The sequence below is a fragment of the Saccopteryx bilineata genome, chromosome 10 (assembly GCF_036850765.1).
Source record: "Saccopteryx bilineata isolate mSacBil1 chromosome 10, mSacBil1_pri_phased_curated, whole genome shotgun sequence".
Lineage (NCBI taxonomy): Eukaryota > Metazoa > Chordata > Mammalia > Chiroptera > Emballonuridae > Saccopteryx > Saccopteryx bilineata.
In genome coordinates this window covers 12,565,853-12,582,718 of record NC_089499.1, presented here as the reverse complement: position 1 = coordinate 12,582,718, position 16,866 = coordinate 12,565,853, and the positions used below count along the sequence as shown (strand labels likewise).

General features: G+C 47.3%; 2 protein-coding genes across 3 annotated transcripts in view; both read left to right on the top strand.

Annotated features, from left to right (window-relative positions):
- Positions 1-4,846, top strand: part of ENTPD3 (ectonucleoside triphosphate diphosphohydrolase 3) — a 38,682-nt gene extending 33,836 nt beyond the window's left edge. For both annotated transcript variants that reach the window (XM_066245630.1, XM_066245631.1), the window contains exons 8-11: positions 271-543; positions 732-842; positions 1,189-1,326; positions 3,511-4,846. In XM_066245630.1, coding sequence (XP_066101727.1) covers positions 271-543; positions 732-842; positions 1,189-1,326; positions 3,511-3,747 — 759 coding nt within the window. In that variant the 3' untranslated portion in view covers positions 3,748-4,846. The remainder of the gene's footprint in view (positions 1-270; positions 544-731; positions 843-1,188; positions 1,327-3,510) is intronic.
- A 6,695-nt stretch (positions 4,847-11,541) lies between these two features.
- RPL14 (ribosomal protein L14) lies at positions 11,542-16,559 on the top strand. Its single transcript, XM_066245528.1, has 6 exons — positions 11,542-11,607; positions 12,126-12,227; positions 13,498-13,592; positions 15,748-15,847; positions 15,938-15,991; positions 16,187-16,559. The coding sequence occupies exons 1-6, from the start codon at positions 11,605-11,607 to the stop codon at positions 16,502-16,504; spliced, it is 672 nt and encodes a 223-aa protein (XP_066101625.1). The 5' UTR covers positions 11,542-11,604; the 3' UTR covers positions 16,505-16,559.
- Positions 16,560-16,866: the final 307 nt, after the last annotated feature.

Below are 16,866 nucleotides of genomic sequence, written 5' to 3'. Positions count from 1 at the left end.
GAGTTCATAAAACCCGCTTCACAGGGCCATCGTAAGGGCTGGCCCAGGTAATGTGAGTGAGAGGACGACTGTCCCCCCAACCGCCACTTGAGTTATCTAGACAACCTGGGTGCTGCCCACGAGCACCCACGGACACGCAGTGGCATCCCCCGCCCCCCTCCCCGTTTCCCTCTTGGGATTAGAGAGAAACAACAATGAGAATGTGCAAAAGGGCAGCAGCTGGTCCTCCACAGAAGTGTGATTCCTAACGGCTCGCCCTTGTACCTACAGAACGCGACCACCAAAGCCGACGTCACCAACCCCTGCTACCCACGGAACTATACTGCCACCTTCACGGGGGGCCACATATTTGACAGCCTGTGCACAGAGGACCTGAGGCCTGAAAGTTACGACCCCGATGAAGCCATCGCTTTCGTAGGAACCGGGGACCCCTCCCTGTGTCGGGTGCAGGTGGCATCGCTGTTCACCCTCAGGACTTGCCGCGATGGAGACGTCGGCTGCTTTGACGGGGTGCATCAGCCGCACGGGAAAGGACCTTTCGTGGTCAGAGCAAACCCCGCGGACAGATTCCTTTACCTCCCCGCGGACTTTCTCTCTCTCCTTTCCGTTTCTCGTCCGCTGACCTGCTTCCCACTTCCTTCTTCCCTGCCCCGAACCCTCCGTCGCCCCCCCCCCCCCCCGCCCCCAGCCCGGTTCCGAGAACCCATTCCCTCCTGTTCTGCTTCTTACAGGCTTTCGCGGGGTTCTTCTACACCGCCAGCGCCTTAAACCTTTCCGGCAGCTTTTCCCTGAACGCCTTCCACGCCAGCACCTGGCATTTCTGCGCCCAGGACTGGAGTCAGGTCAGTATGGAAAGGGAATGGGTCAACATCAGCACAAAACAGCACGTTCCCTTTGCGCATGCGCGTGCGTGTGTGTTCCAGACCTCGCCTGTAGGCCGTTCTGCTTTGAACCCCATAAAACCGGGGGCATCGGGGTTGAGGTTCTAACCTTAGCACAGTGGTTAGAACCATGTGTGTGGCACGTGATAAGCACTCTATAAACTTAGAGGTCGTTCTTATATGGTGTTGTATGGGGGAGGGGGGTATGTTCAATATTACGTAATTGCGTTATTTTATAGGAATTTTATTATGTCATTCTGGGTGATTTGATTCCTTAAAATGTGTTTTTATACCACGCCCTCCTCAGCTCCCGCTGCTGCTGCCCCGGTTCGACGAGGTGTACGCCCGCTCCTACTGCTTCTCGGCCCACTACATCTACCACTTGCTCGTGAGTGGGTACAATTTCACCGAGGACACCTGGCCCCAGATCCATTTTCAAAAAGAAGTAAGTCAGAGCACGGATCTGTTCCTCCCCTTCCTCTCCAAAGAGAGGTCCGCGTGTCTGTGCGTGAAGGCTGAGACTGGGAGCGCTGGTGAGCTTCCCGGAAGGGGTGACGGAGAATTCAGGGGCGGTGGGATGTTCCCCGCAGACCCTTCCCCACGAGTCAAGGGCTGGCAGCTGAGGACACGTAGGCTCCGGGTTCCGCGAGGGCAGGACTCGGGTTGTCATCCTCGTACTCCAGGGGCGAGAACCGAGAAGACGCTCCTCAGTCAATGTGTGTGGTGAGGATAAAGAGAAATACTAAAGATTTGAGAGTTTTCATCCTAAAAAGGAAGCTTCAACTGTAACAATTAAAAAAGAGAGAGAGAGGCTAGTAACTAATTGCTCTTCATTTACACAGGGGCAGAGTAAAAATACAGGCGTTAGAGCCTGCGGGATGAAAAAAGAATTTTCTCTTGGAACCAGCCTGAGGCTCTGTCGTGACTGTCAAGTGTCCAGAATGGGCCCATGCTGGAGTCACAGCTGTCCCCAGGGGCCTGTCTGGGGACAGGGCCTGGGACCTGGCCTTCAGGCCGATGCAGCCTTGTTCATCTGTTCATCCAGCACTGTGTTCCCTGGTTTGGGGAAGGTTTCCTGGTTTCAGGAACCGCTGCTATAAATAGCCCCTGAAGGAGAGCTGGAGTCAGTCTGTTCAATATTAGCTTTGGCTATAATTAGATTAAGCCAGTCGACATCTGACATTAGGCCGTGACTCGCTACTTTTACATAAATAAAATAGAATCATCTATTAAAAATAAGGATGTCTGGAACCATTGAGGACTGTTAGTGGCATGTCCTCTCTGGGTTTTGCTTTATGATCTGATTACCAGGAAGGAACATTATGAACCGGGAGAATGGCTTTCCATCAAATACCAGCTTGGATGCATCCAGAACTCTGGGTTTCAGGTCCTTTCCTTTATTTATACAGAAGTTTATATTCAGCCAAATTAGGATTCAAATATGAGGGCATAAAAAGCCTTCAGAAGATTTGCCACATATAGACTTCACATCAAAACTGTTTTGGGAAGAGGTAATAAAATAAAAACAAATAAATTCAGGAGATGTTATAAAAACATATGCAGTACAACTACATGATGTTGTGGCTTAGAATGTATATTAAAGAAAAAGAAAGAAAGAAAACTAAAACCAAAAAAAGGGAACCATTCACTCATATACCAGAACATCCCAGAATTCAAGTATAGCTAATAATATCCAATGTAATGGGGCTAGGGTAGGGGATACAAGAATATAAGAGGGACCTAAAATACTCGTCTTTTAAAGGGAACACACACACAATTTTTCAGACAAGAAAGGAAAAAGTAAATATAGGAAAATAGCACTAATTGAAAATTTAAAACTTAAGATGTTACAAGTCCAAATATATCAATAGTTTCAATAATCATAAATGGACTAAACTTACCGATTAAAAGACAGACATTCTCAGACTGTATTTTTAAAAATCAAGTTCATGTGGTTTATAAGTGAAGCACTTTAAAGAAACATTTAAGCTTTCTACATAAAGACATGAAAAGACTGAAATTTAAAAAAAAAATTTTTTTTAACTGTCAAGCAAACATCACCCAAAAGAAAACTGGTGTTGCTATTAAATATCTGAAGAAATAGTGTTTAAGATAAAAGCATCATTCAAGATAGAGAAGGTTACAATATAATGATTAAAAGTTCAATTCATTATAAAGATTGCAAGTTTGAAATATATAACCATCTACTAAAACAACCTAAAAACATGTAAACAAAAGCTGACACAGCCAGTTTCTTAGAAACTGCTCATTGGTTTAGTAAACACTCATTATCCTTTCTTTAGCCACAGACACTGCTGTACCCCGGCAACAGGAAATATTTCACCGTTATTAACTGGGCCCTCTTCACACGTGGCTGTGACGAGGTTGTGAGCATGAATGAGTTCTGACTTTTCTCTGCAGCCATGGAGGTAGGGCCTTCAAGCCTTTGGAATCCCAGTGACCTGGATTCTAGCCCAGTCTCTGCAGTCTCTGAACTTGGGCCAGTCCTTCGACCTCCTTTCCTGTGGGTGTTTCACGCTGGTGACTGTGGTGTGCCCCAGGTATGTAACGTGATGATGCCCACCTCGACCCCTGCCCTGAGAACTGAGCCACCTCCTCTTCCTCACAGGTGGGAAACAGCAGCATCGCCTGGTCCCTTGGCTACATGCTCAGCCTGACCAACCAGATCCCAGCCGAAGTCCCCCTGATCCGCCTGCCCATGAAGCCGCCGACCTTCATGAGCACCCTCGCCTTCTTCACAGGAGTGGCCTTGCTGTGCCTGGCCTTTCTGGTGTACCAGTATGTGTCGTCCAGGAACCAGAGGCGCACCCAGCACGCCTTGGACCACACGGTGGATTCCGAGTGAGCCTTGCGCAGCTGCCCGTGGAGGCTGGGGGCTGCCGGGGTGGCACCAGACACGCAAGTGAAATGCCCGTCTGCGGGAAACACGGCTGAAGTCGGAGGTCGTGTGCCTCTCGGATTCTGACTTATGCCAGAGCACCTCTGGGGGAGTCAGCCCCTCCACCATCCTGTGCGCACCGCTCCTCCAGGGCCCCACCACCCACTTGCTGACCTCCTGGGGAACAGAGGAGAGACAGGCCATCAAGGTCGGGCTCTTTATTCCAGTGCCGCGGAGGAAGAGAACGCTGAGAGTAGGACAGTTTAATGTTGGAGAATTGACCTCAGGACCCATTTTGCATTGTCCTCCCTCAGAAGTGGCAGATTCTCCATGCCAAGTGAGGAGCTGCCACACGCCCACGAAGCATTTGACCCAATCAGATATCTCATTTTATGACTTCCTCCTGTTGGTCCTTGACTGAGACTCCTTTAACAATCCCATAAACACTGAGCTCCCTCACATTGGTGGAATATAGTGTTTGGGGGAGAAGACTCCTTTACGCCCAAGGACAGTGGCCACGGCCAGCTTCTGCCGGGCAGGTGGCATCTGAAGGACCAAGATGCACAGCACGTCTCCCAGAAAACTGCTCGCTGTTCCCAAAGTGGGATTCCCGCTCGGGGTCGCGGTCATTCGATTGCAGCCGCTGTGTGCATCCCTCTCCTCGCCTCCTCGTCACATTGCTCTTGTCGTCCTATAAAACATTTCCTCCTGGTGAGGGCATTGCGTTCCAGATCTTTTCACCTTCGCTAGGCTTTTGTTCTGGGCTGTCTTGCCCTTGTTAGCACAGTGTGGACATTATATCCACCACCCTCACAGATACACTTGATGCTCTCACAAGACATCCTGTTTTATGATTTGCATACCAGTTACTTATCTAGGTGGCAGACCTCGTTGCATAGTAGCCATCATTCTTGACTTTGGGAAAAGAAAAGGAAGCTGCAGGGACATTGAACTCCAAAGTGGGATGGACGCAACTCCAGCACATTCATTGGCTGCAAACTAAAGCTCAACATTATTTCAGATTGTAGTTTGGTAGTTCAATACGGAATAAAGGACTCTTGTTTTACTTTGACTTGCAATGTGTGTGTCTGTTACCTTGTGTATGCTACTCTTTTTCCTAAGCTTCCAAGGGGGTATTTATGAGAAGTTTTAAAAATTAAGACCATTTTCTTAAAACTTTTCTAGTGAGTTAAGAAAAGTATGCATTCAGAGAGTTCAAAGGGCTTTACTGTGATAAACCTTTGGCTCCTTGAAATAATTGCATTGAACACTTTTTTACCTTATGTACAGTTAAAGCTTCTGTGAGGCTGCAGCTTGCTGTTCAGATCTTGAGTGCCACCCAGAGTCAGCTGCTCCCATCCCAAAGTGCAGCCTGGCTCACGTAGTTCTCCCTGCCTAGACTGTGGGTCATCCTCACACCCATCCAAATAATGTATGTTTCTCAAGGCCCAATTCTAGCTCTACTTCTTCCACAAAGCTTTCATTACACACACCACACTATAGTCTATCTCCTGGACCACCTTTTTAAAAAACTATACATTATAATTCATATAATTTCTCTTTCTGTATGCATATGATGTATTTCTGAAATAGAAGGATACTTAAGAGCAAAGCCTGCCATTTATAGACCCTGGCCGGTTTGCTCAGTGGATAGAGCATTGGCTGGAGTGCAGATGTCCCAGGTTCGATTCCTGGTTGCGGCACACATGAGAAGCAACCCTCTGCTTCTCTTCTTTCTCTCTTCCCTTTCTCTTCCCTCTTCCCTCTCTGCAGCCAGGGGCTCAATTGGTTCGAGTTTCGGCCTGGGGAGCTGAGGGTATCTCAGTTGATTCGAGCATCTGTCTCGGATCTAAGTCGGGCACGTGCCAGAGCCTATCTCTCTATCTCCCCTCCTCTCACTTAAAAAAAAAAAAAGCCTGCGATTTATCATTCGTTTATTCAACAGACATCTAAGAAACACCTACTGTGGTCCTAACACTTTGCCAGGTGTGATCTTAGATTTGCATAAGTGCTGTGAATGTATCATATACTCAATATATTTCTTGAGTGATTCTGTGATACCGTTTCCATAAATGACAGGGGTGGGCAGTAAATTAGATATCAGATAAGAATAGCATCAACAAAGAAAAATAAAAAAGGAATAGCATCCAAATTACCAAAAGTTTCCAAGCAAAGAAAGGACATGTCTGTGCAGGAGAGAGGGCCAAGGCTTCATGAAGGCAGGTTGTAGTCAGTATTTCTAGCCCATTTGGGAATTTGGAATAAGTTAATGGAGTATTTTGTGTTTTCCAAAGTATATCTAAGAATCTTAATAGATAAACAATCACAAAATCTGTATGGCAAAGGAACATATTTAGTACCACCGGGGTAGGCAGAAGTCTGAGGTGGTCCCTGTGACCTTCACCCTCTAGTATCACTCCCAAGATTTCATTGTTGCATGACATAAGGATTTGCAGATGTAATTACAATCAGTTGACTTTAAAATAGAGATTGTTCAGGTAGGGCTTTAAAGGCAGAGAGTATTTTCTCCAGAAAAAGCAGTCCTATGCACAGCTCAGGAAGGATCTGACTGTTGCTAGGTTGAAGATGGAGAAGGCCAGGTAGAAATGGCTGGAGAGTGTTTCCTAGGAACTCACAGCAACCCCTGGTGGACGGCCAGCAAGAAACAGGGACCTCAGTCCAACTGCAAGGAACAGGGTTCAGCCAGCACCCTGACTGATCTCGGAAGTGGGTCTCCCCGGAACCTGCAGAGGAGAGCTCAGCCCAGTTACCACCTTGATTTCAGCCTTGTGGTGAAGCTGCAATAAATGTGAAAAAGTGGCTCGATCTCATTACATAGGTCAGGGCAACACGAATTAAAAGTACAATGAGATGATACAATAAAACCAATATTCCTATTGGTTTTGCAAAACTTAGGAAGTCTGATCATGTAATTTAATGTAACCACTCTGGGTAACTGTGGTATTGTCTAAAAAGTTGAAGGTATGCATACCTAGTGACCCAGAAATTTCAGTCCAGGGTATATATACCTTAGAGAATATGTGTTCTACAGTATATATTAGTCTGTATACCAAGATACACACCTAAGAATATTCTTACTAGCAACCAACATGCCCATCCCATAAAATAAAAGAATAAATAATAATATATATGTACTAGAAAGTACCATACAGTATGAAAACAAAAGAACTACAAATATAGGTTGAATATGGATGAATCTTCCAAACACAGGGTAAAAAGCAAGTCACTATATATATGGTATAATTCCATTTATATAAAGTTCAAAGACAAGCAAAACCAAACACACAAGATAAACTCTAAAGAAAGCAAGAAAGTTATTACTCTTGATTTGGAAGAAAATAGAGGTTGTATTTGGCAAAAGATAAACAGTTGTCTTAGTCTCTTAGGGCTGCCATAAGAAAATACCAGAGAAAGGATGGCTTAAACAACAGAAATCTAATTTCTCACAGTTCTAGAAGCTGAGAAGAACAAGATCAAGGTGCCAGCCAGTCCAGTTCCTAGTGAGAGCCCTCTTTCTGGCTTGTAGACAGCGGCTTTCTGACTGAGTCCTCACATGGCCTTGCCCCTGTGCTTGTGCAGAAAGAGAGAGTGAGCTTTCTGGTGTCTCTTTTTATGAGGGTACTAACCCTGTCGTGGCCAGTGGGCACTGCCTCATGACCTCATCTAATCCTAATGACCTCCTAAAAGCCACACATCCAAATACCAGCACCTTGGGGGTTAGAACTTTTAACATAAGAACATTGGGGGCACACAAACATTGAGTCCATAGTAATAGGACTTACAAAGCGGTAGTGGTATTCTATAACTAGATAGTAGTTACAAGTGTTGCCTTTCTTCAATCATTTATACACTTTCTGTATGTCCTATATGACATTTGAAAAATAAAATTATAGATGTCGGTCAACTCAAGAATTGGTTCTTTGCTACCTCTCTGGTCTTCATAAAGTCTTTCAATCTCTGAGAACCCCCGGGTTCGATTCCCGGCCAGGGCACACAGGAGAAGCGCCCATTTGCTTCTCCACCCCTCCGCCGCGCTTTCCTCTCTGTCTCTCTCTTCCCCTCCCGCAGCCAAGGCTCCATTGGAGCAAAGATGGCCCGGGCGCTGGGGATGGCTCTGTGGCCGCTGCCCCAGGTGCTAGAGTGGCTCTGGTCGCAACATGGCGACGCCCAGGAGGGGCAGAGCATCGCCCCCTGGTGGGCAGAGCATCGCCCCATGGTGGGCGTGCCGGGTGGATCCCGGTCGGGCATGCGGGAGTCTGTCTGACTGTCTCTCCCTGTTTCCAGCTTCAGAAAAATGAAAAAAAAAAAAAATCTCTGAGAACCTTGATTTCCTCATGCATAAAATGGGGGGGGGGGCAGAATATCGACCTCATGGGATAGTCAAGAAAAGAGAAATTTAGTACTTAGACAATGTCTGACACAGAGTATAGCCAATGAATAAAAATTTTCAAAAGTATTTCTTTTATCCATTTACTCATTCATTCATTCATTCATTCACTAATCATACATTTGCTGAAAGTCTAACTGGGCTGAGTTCAGACTGAGGCTGGAAGAGACAGGACACAGATTTCTTTCCTTTTGAAAGAACTGAGACACACGGAGGCCCTCTGCTGGAGCCATGGAGAAAATCTTTCCAGGCTGGGCCCATTTTCCCTCTCCCTAAAGATGCTGAAAAAAAAAATTAGTTCAAAAATGTTTTTATTATTATAAAATAATGAGACAATTGGAAATCTGAAAATTTGATGATGTCAAAGATTGCTGTTAATTTTTGTTTAGGGGATATAATGGTCTTGTGAATATTTTTTCCTCAAGAATCCTTACCTTTTAGATACTTGCTAAACTATACTGCTCACAAAAGTTAGGGAATGTTTTTGTTTGTTTGTTTTTGTTTTTTTTTTGTATTTTTCTGAAGCTGGAAACGGGGAGAGACAGCCAGACAGATTCCCGCATGTGCCTGACCGGGATCCACCCCGCACGCCCACCAGGGGCGACGCTCTGCCCACCAGGGGGCGATGTTCTGCCCCTCCGGGGCGTTGCTCTGCCGCGACCAGAGCCACTCTAGCACCTGGGGCAGAGGCCAAGGAGCCATCCCCAGCGCCCCGGGCCATCCTTGCTCCAATGGAGCCTTGGCTGCGGGAGGGGAAGAGAGAGACAGAGAGGAAGGAGGGGGTGGGGGTGGAGAAGCAAATGGGCACTTCTCCTATGTGCCCTGGCCGGGAATCGAACCCAGGTCCCCCGCATGCCAGGCCGACGCTCTACCGCTGAGCCAACCGGCCAGGGCCAAGTTAGGGAATATTTTATCGTTTCATATTCATTTTGAAATATCCCCTAATCTTTGTGAGCAGGGTATTTCCAGATGAAATGATATACCTGGTATAGTGTAGCATCCACCGGGTACGAGATCAAATGTCGGAGACTTTCAGGAGTTAAGATGTTACTTTATTGGCCAGTTTAACCTGCGCAGGGGCGAACTCCCGAGATGTCCGGAGACACCGTGCCCACAAGGAGCTGCAAATGGGAGCCGCGCCTGGAGCTTACAGCCAAGCCCTTATATATCCTAAGTGAGCAAGCATAGACAGAAGCAGATGTGGCAGTTTAGCTATTGGCTAGGGAGGTCACACGCAGCATAGCAACAGGGGCCGGCTTTAGCTTAGTGGCGAATTTCAAACCTAAACTTCTGATAAGGGTCTCTGACCTTCTTTGTTCCCAGCCTCACAGGAGCCATATCAGCACTTACTGTTCCTGCAATAGTTACACTCTTTGGCAGTTCCAGTACTCCCTGAATCTAACATATAGCAGTCAGTGTTTAATCAGAGTAATAGAACCAGTAGGAGGGATATGCTAAGAGATTGTTTTTGCAAGAAATTCCTTATGTGATTGCAGAGGCTGGAGAGGCAGGTCTAAAATCCACAGGGCAGGCTGTCCCTAAGGGCAGGCTGGACCTCTAGGCCCTTATTACTGCTACTGTCCACAGGTGGAATTTCTTCTTTCTCGGGGAAGCCTTGGTTGGCTCTGCTCATAAGGTCTTTCAACTGATTTCATCAGGCTCACGATTATCTAGGATAATTTCCCTTACTTAAAAACAACTGATTATATCCTGACCAGGTGGTGGCGCAGTGGATAGAGCGTCGGACTGGGATGCGGAAGGACCCAGGTTCGAGACCCTGAGGTCGCCAGCTTGAGTGTGGGCTCATCTGGCTTGAGCAAAGAGCTCACCAGCTTAGACCCAAGGTCGCTGGCTCCAGCAGGGGGTTACTCGGTCTGCTGAAGGCCCACGGTCAAGGCACATGTGAGAGAGCGATCAATGAACAACTAAGAAGTCGCAACGCGCAACGAGAAACTGATGATTGATGCTTCTCATCTCTCTCCGTTCCTGTCTGTCTGTCCCTGTCTATCTCTGCCTCTGTAAAAACAAAACAAAACAAAACAAAAAAACAAAAAACAACTGATTATAGACTTTAATCACATCTATAAAATACCTTCACAGCAACACCTAGGCCAACAAGTAACTAAAGATTGTAACCTAGCCATATCGACACATAAAATTGACCATCACATGTGTGAATTGATTCAAAATGACATGGAAAAAAGGATATGGAGGGGACAGGACTAGCCCTTCCCCCGGTGACTGGATGAGCCAGTTGGGTGCTTGGTCTGGTTGTTTGGTTTCTGATGTCAGTAACTACTAATGATCATCTTGCTCATTTCTGGACAAGCCCGCAACTTCACAAGGTGGACAGATCTTACTTAGAGTTACCTTGCCATTATCATAGAATTTCAAAGAAATCTGAAAACAGCCTGAGGTTGCTTGGGAAGGGGTCTTCAGATGCTTCTTCAAGATCATGCTGTTGTTCTCCATAGAGAGTGAAGAGCACATTCTAGGAAGAGGGAGCCCAAATGCATGAAAAGTCCTGGGACTTGTAGCTATAGGGGGTTGGGGGTGAGATTATTGTGCAGGGCTCTGAATGCCAGGCTAGTGAGTTTGGACTTCATTCTGTAGAAGAGAAGATTAAAATGAACATTTGGAGGACTTTAAATAGGGGCGACTTAATCAGATGAACTTTAGAAAAATAATTCTTTAAGTGGAGAATTCAAAAGTGTTTGCCAAAGTGTGTTCTATAAATCCCTGGGGAGCTTGTTTTAAAATGCAGATTCTTGCCCTTCCTTAGACCTGCCCAAAGCAAGGGTAACCATGTTCATTACTTCTAACACCCACAGATTAGTTTGCCTGTGAAATCACACAGCATATACTTTGTGTCTGACTTATTTCGGTGATGTGTGAATGCACCTGTTTCATGGAAATTACTTGTATTAGTTTTGCAACTTTTCTGTAAGTCGAATTACTTTAAAATGAAATGTTAACAAAATCACTGGAATCACTTAGGGAGGCAAAAATAAGTTTAGTACTAAGCCATGGGCAAAAACACTTAGACAAGAATCGGCAGAGCAGTGATCAGTGGAGGGAAAGATGAAAAACTGTTCAAAAAGTAAAATGGAATATCGACAGCATTACACTGGAGTCATAGCATCTGTGCTCTTCTTCACCCTAAACTATTAAGAGATGCCACTGCCGCAACTCCAACGCCGGATCACGGAAGGCAATTTCGTCGCTAGCGTTAGCTAAATACCATCCCTCCTCACGCCAGCACCGCCATGGTTTGCCAGTGCGCATGCGCGCGAGTACGTACCGACGCCCCAATCCCAACCAATCGTCGGCGCTCCGTTTAGTACAGGGGCGGGGCGGCCTTCTACACATGCGCACAATCGAGCGGGCCTTCTTCCTTCTCGCTGAGCGCCGCCAACATGGTGAGTGTCACTGTTGTGGGCTCCGGGTCTGGTGGCCATGCAGCACCGCTACCGCCTGGGCTGGGGCGCGGGATGGTGCCTCGCGGGACTTACGTAGTGCGTGGTGAGGGTCCCCAGGAGGGTGGAGCACGGAGTTTGGGAGCTTCCTGGGTGCACGGTCAGTGAGCGCGTGGAGGGCCGGGCGGCCCGGCGCGCCTGGGCCACGCGTGCGCGCCACCGCCACCGCCGCCAGAGCTGGAGGGTCGGAGCGGCCGGTGTCTGGCCTCCCGGACTCCACTGGGATGCAGCTGGCGGGCGGGGGCATGGAGGCCGCCTTGGAGGCTGGGGAGACCCAGCCTTGGCCGCCGCCGCCGCCCCCGCCTCTGCGGCTTCGTCCAGGTCGACCCAGACTCTTGGGCGTGTTTCCCTGAACGCTTTCTTTCGGTGGACTGAGCTACGTTGCTTTTAGGCTGCAAACCGTATAGAGAATCGAGAACTTCTAATTCGTTTCACTGTTCACTCCTCCCCGCCCGTTTTAGGTGTTCAGGCGTTTCGTGGAGGTTGGCCGGGTGGCCTACGTCTCCTTCGGTCCACACGCCGGGAAGCTGGTCGCGATTGTAGATGTTATCGATCAGAACAGGGTAAGTGTAAGGGAAGTGTCCCAACTTCACGTGTAGCTAGCTGGTAATGGCCCCCGCGGCCCCTGAGGACTGTGGGTGATGGCTTTGCTTTACCTGGGAGGAAAACAGCTAGTGGACAGTAGGGGTTCAGACACAGATTTGAGCTGGTCAGTATCGCTGGTTGGAGAATTAACTCTCCGCTTAAACTAGCCAGAGCTTTCTCTTATGGTTAAAACATTGGTGAGGTTTAAATGAGTTAATGTTCATAAAGCGAGTTTAGAACAAAGCCACGCACAAAGAAAGCCCATGTTTGCTATTGTCAGTATTTGAGAACACAAACTAAGGGATTGACCAAAGAAGGAATGAACATTAAGTTGGGAATGGAAGGAATGAAGGCTTAAATTTGTCAAGTGTATTATGTGTGGCTGGGTTATACACTGTACTACTGCTAATAGCTAGTCTTTTTAAAAAGCACTTAAGCCTGACCAGGCGGTGGCCCAGTGGATAGAGCATAGGACTGGGATGCAGTGGACTCAGGTTCAAAACCCGGGGTTGCCAGCTTGAGCCCAAGGTTGCTGGCTTCAGGAAGGGGTCACTCAGTCTGCTTTAGCGTGCTCACACACACCCCCACCCCGTCAAGGCACATATGAGAAAGCAGTCAATGAATAACTGAGATGCCTCAACGAAGAATTGATGCTTCTCATCTTTCTCCCTTCCTGTCTGTCCCTATCTCTGTCTCTGTTACACACACACACACACAAAAAGCACTTAAATGGGGATTTGGTTCTGAAAGGACATGTTGTACACACTGTTCCATTCTGAATGCTGTCAGGTTTTGCACTGGGGTTTTGTTTTTTTTTTTTTGTTTTTTTTCATTTTTCTGAAGCTGGAAACAGGGAGAGACAGTCTAACAGACTCCCGCATGCGCCCGACCAGGATCCACCCGGCACGCCCACCAGGGGCGATGCTCTACCCACCAGGGGGCGATGCTCTGCCCATCCTGGGCGTCGCCATGTTGCGACCAGAGCCACTCCAGCGCCTGAGGCAGAGGCCACAGAGCCATCCCCAGCGCCCGGGCCATCTTTGCTCCAATGGAGCCTCGGCTGTGGGAGGGGAAGAGAGAGACAGAGAGGAAAGCGCGGCGGAGGGGTGGAGAAGCAAATGGGCGCTTCTCCTGTGTGCCCTGGCCGGGAATCGAACCCGGGTCCTCCGCACGCTAGGCCGACACTCTACCGCTGAGCCAACCGGCCAGGGCTTGCACTGGGGTCTTGATCTTATTTATGTGTTCTAGGCCTTGGTTGATGGACCTTGCACTCAAGTAAGGAGACAGGCTATGCCCTTCAAATGTATGCAGCTCACTGACTTCATCCTCAAGTTCCCACACAGGTAACTATCCACCAGCCACATTCTCCCAGTTTATACTGGGAAAAGTTTTAGTTTAAAAAGTGTTTTTGTTATTTCACTGGCGTTCCCTTGAGAATGTAGTAAATAATGTTGAAGAGTGTGAGCAGTTCAGAAGAGGAATTTACATTGTAGTAGGCACGCATTTCCTTTTTTAAGGTTGTTGTGAGCTGGTAGTTCTCTGGCTTGCCTTTGTCCCGATTCACTATCTTTTTTATTTTTATTTATTTTTAATTTTCTTTTGTACCTCTTTCAGGATTTACACAGTAAAGACCTTAAGCAATTCTGGTGTCCTGTTTATATTTTAGTCACTTTTAGCTTCGAAACAAAAATACTAACTCTTGGCTCTGGCTGGTTTGCTCAGTGGATTGAGCGTCGGCCCACCATATGGACATCCCGGGTTTGATCCCCAGTTAAGGCACACGTGAGAAGTGACCATCTGCTTCTCTTCCCTCCTCTCTCTTCCCCTTCTGTAGCCAGTGGCTTGGGGTTGATTCGGGCATCAGCCCCAGACAGGTTGCCAGGTGGATTCCAGCTGAGGTGCATGCGGGAGTCTGTCTCTCTCCCCACCTCTCACTTAAAACAAAAAATACTCTTCTTTTTTTTTTTTTTGTATTTTTTCTGAAGCTGGAAACGGGGAGAGACAGTCAGATAGATTTCTGCATGCGCCCGACCGGGATCCACCCGGCACGCCCACCAGGGGCAATGCTCTGCCCACCAGGGGGCGATGCTCTGCCCCTCCGGGGCGTCGCTCTGCCGCAACCAGAGCCACTCTAGCGCCTGGGGCAGCAGCCATAGAGTCATCCCCAGTGCCCGGGCCATCTTTGCTCCAATGGAGCCTTGGCTGCGGGAGGGGAAGAGAGAGACAGAGAGGAAGGAGGGGGGTGTGGAGAAGCAAATGGGCGCTTCTCCTGTGTGCCCCGGCCGGGAATCGAACCCGGGTCCCCCGCATGCCAGGCCGACGCTCTACCGCTGAGCCAACCGGCCAGGGCCAAAATAAAATACTCTTCTATTTTCCAGTTCTCTGGTTGTCCTTAGTTGAGCATTTTATTTGTGTCAGTATAAGTGTCTTTAGCATACACTGTCTTGTGAGAGCTGTTAGAGTGGTTCTGTTCTTAGGTACTTATAAAGAATGGCGACATTCAGTGATTCTCTTTTGACATGTGGTCTGTGGAAGTTAAAACACTACTGTGTTGCTGTGCAGTTATCTACAGTGACGGCTGCAGTGGGACACATGCTGCAATTACTAGTTTATTTCCTAAACATACTGGGTTTTAATACTCAATATTTGGGGGGAAATTTTTTAAATGAGTATAATTGGATTCTGTGGTATTTGACCACAAATCTTTAAACATTTTTGTACAAAATAAAAATATTAGGGATTAACTTTACCACATTCTTTACAAAAGGAAGTTGCTTTCTACACGCCCACTACTCTGGAGTGATATTCTAGATATGATAAGAGGTAATTTTAAGTCCTGACCATGGGCTGGTTACTTTTTTTTAATTGTGTGTTTGAGATTATAAAACATCCTGGTTCAGAGAACAGCATTTAAATAAGTAAAAGACGTGGTATGCCAGGTGGCATGTGTTGTAGCTAGAGGTACAACAAATGGGAAGGGCACTTTTGGTATCATTTTGCTTATGCTTTTTTTTTTTTTGCATTTTTTTTTTTTTTTTTGCATTTTTTTTCAAGTTGGAAACGGGGAGACAGATAGACTCCCGCATGTGCCCGACCGGGATCCACCCGGCACGCCCACCAGGGGGCAATGTTCTGCAGCAATCAGAGCCATTCTAGTGCCTGAGGCAGAGGCCACAGAGCCATCCTCAGCGCCTGGGCAAAGTTTTGCTCCAATGGAGCCTTGGCTGCGGGAGGGGAAGAGAAAGACAGAGAGGAAGGAGATGGGGAGGGGTGGAGAAGTAGATGGGCGCTTCTCCTGTGTGCCCTGGCCGGGAATCGAACCCGGGACTCCTGCACGCCAGGCCGACGCTCTGCCACTGAGCTAACCGGCCAGGGCCTGCTTATGCTTTTTAACTTGAAGGGGGTATTGGTTTTGCTTTTTCAGAGGACACAAAGCTGTCCTTGCATCTGTGTGGATTCACAGCTGATTTCTTAATGTCTGGTCTTGGTTCTTTTTAGTGCTCGCCAGAAGTATGTTCGACAAGCCTGGCAGAAGGCAGATATCAATACAAAATGGGCAACCACGAGATGGGCCAAGAAGATTGAAGCCAGAGAAAAGGTAGTGACTTACAGTCTTTTGAAATGTGACCTCTTCTATTTTAGAGGGTTGGAAGGTGATATGAGAGGTTTTGTTTTTGTTTTTTAACAGAAAGCCAAGATGACAGATTTTGATCGTTACAAAGTCATGAAGGCAAAGAAAATGGTAAGTTTTTAAATTATTACAGGATTGTTATCTTTTAAGCCGAACTTGTTTGGTAATACTGTTTGCCCAAGCCTAGTAGATGAAAGTTATTTTCATAAGGGTTGTGTCTTATACATTGTGTGTGTGGGTGTTTATGTGTGTATGACAGAATAGTTTACTATATGCATATATGATAAATACATTGAAATTTTTCAGAGGAACCGAATAATCAAGCTTGAAGTTAAGAAGCTTCAAAAGGCAGCTCTCCTGAAAGCTTCACCCAAAAAAGCAGCTGCTGCTAAAGGTGCAGCTGCTGCTAAAGGTGCAGCTACAGCAGTTGTGCCTGCTGCAAAGGGTCCGGCCAAAAAGGTGACTGCTGCAGACAAGAAGGCTCCAGCCCAGAAGGCCCCTGCCCAGAAGACTCCTGCCCAGAAAGCTGCCGGCCAGAAGGCAGCGCCTCCGAAAGCTCAGAAGGGTCCGAAAGCTCCAGCCCAGAAAGCACCTGCTCCCAAGGCATCTGGCAAGAAAGCATGAGAACATAAGAGGCAATTATAAAAGTAATAAAGGTTCTTTTTGACATGCTGGCAAATATGCTTGATTGTGGATTAAACTGTCGTTGGGGCAGCGATTATGAAGCTGATGGATAGTAGGATTGTTGGTGTCGTCATTAGAAAATCAGCTCCTCTGTCTTACTCTGCCCATTTCAATGCATGGTATAAAGGCAGCCCACCGAGTTACACAGAAAATGTAAGTTTGCCCTTATAAACTATTTCTTACAGCATTTGTGTTAGTAAAGGTGGGTTGTCCCCGTCCCCCCCGTCCCCCGCCCCCACCAGCTAGTTCAATTCTAACTCTTGGCTACCAAAAGTTAGCATCGACCCCACAGGTGTAGGGAT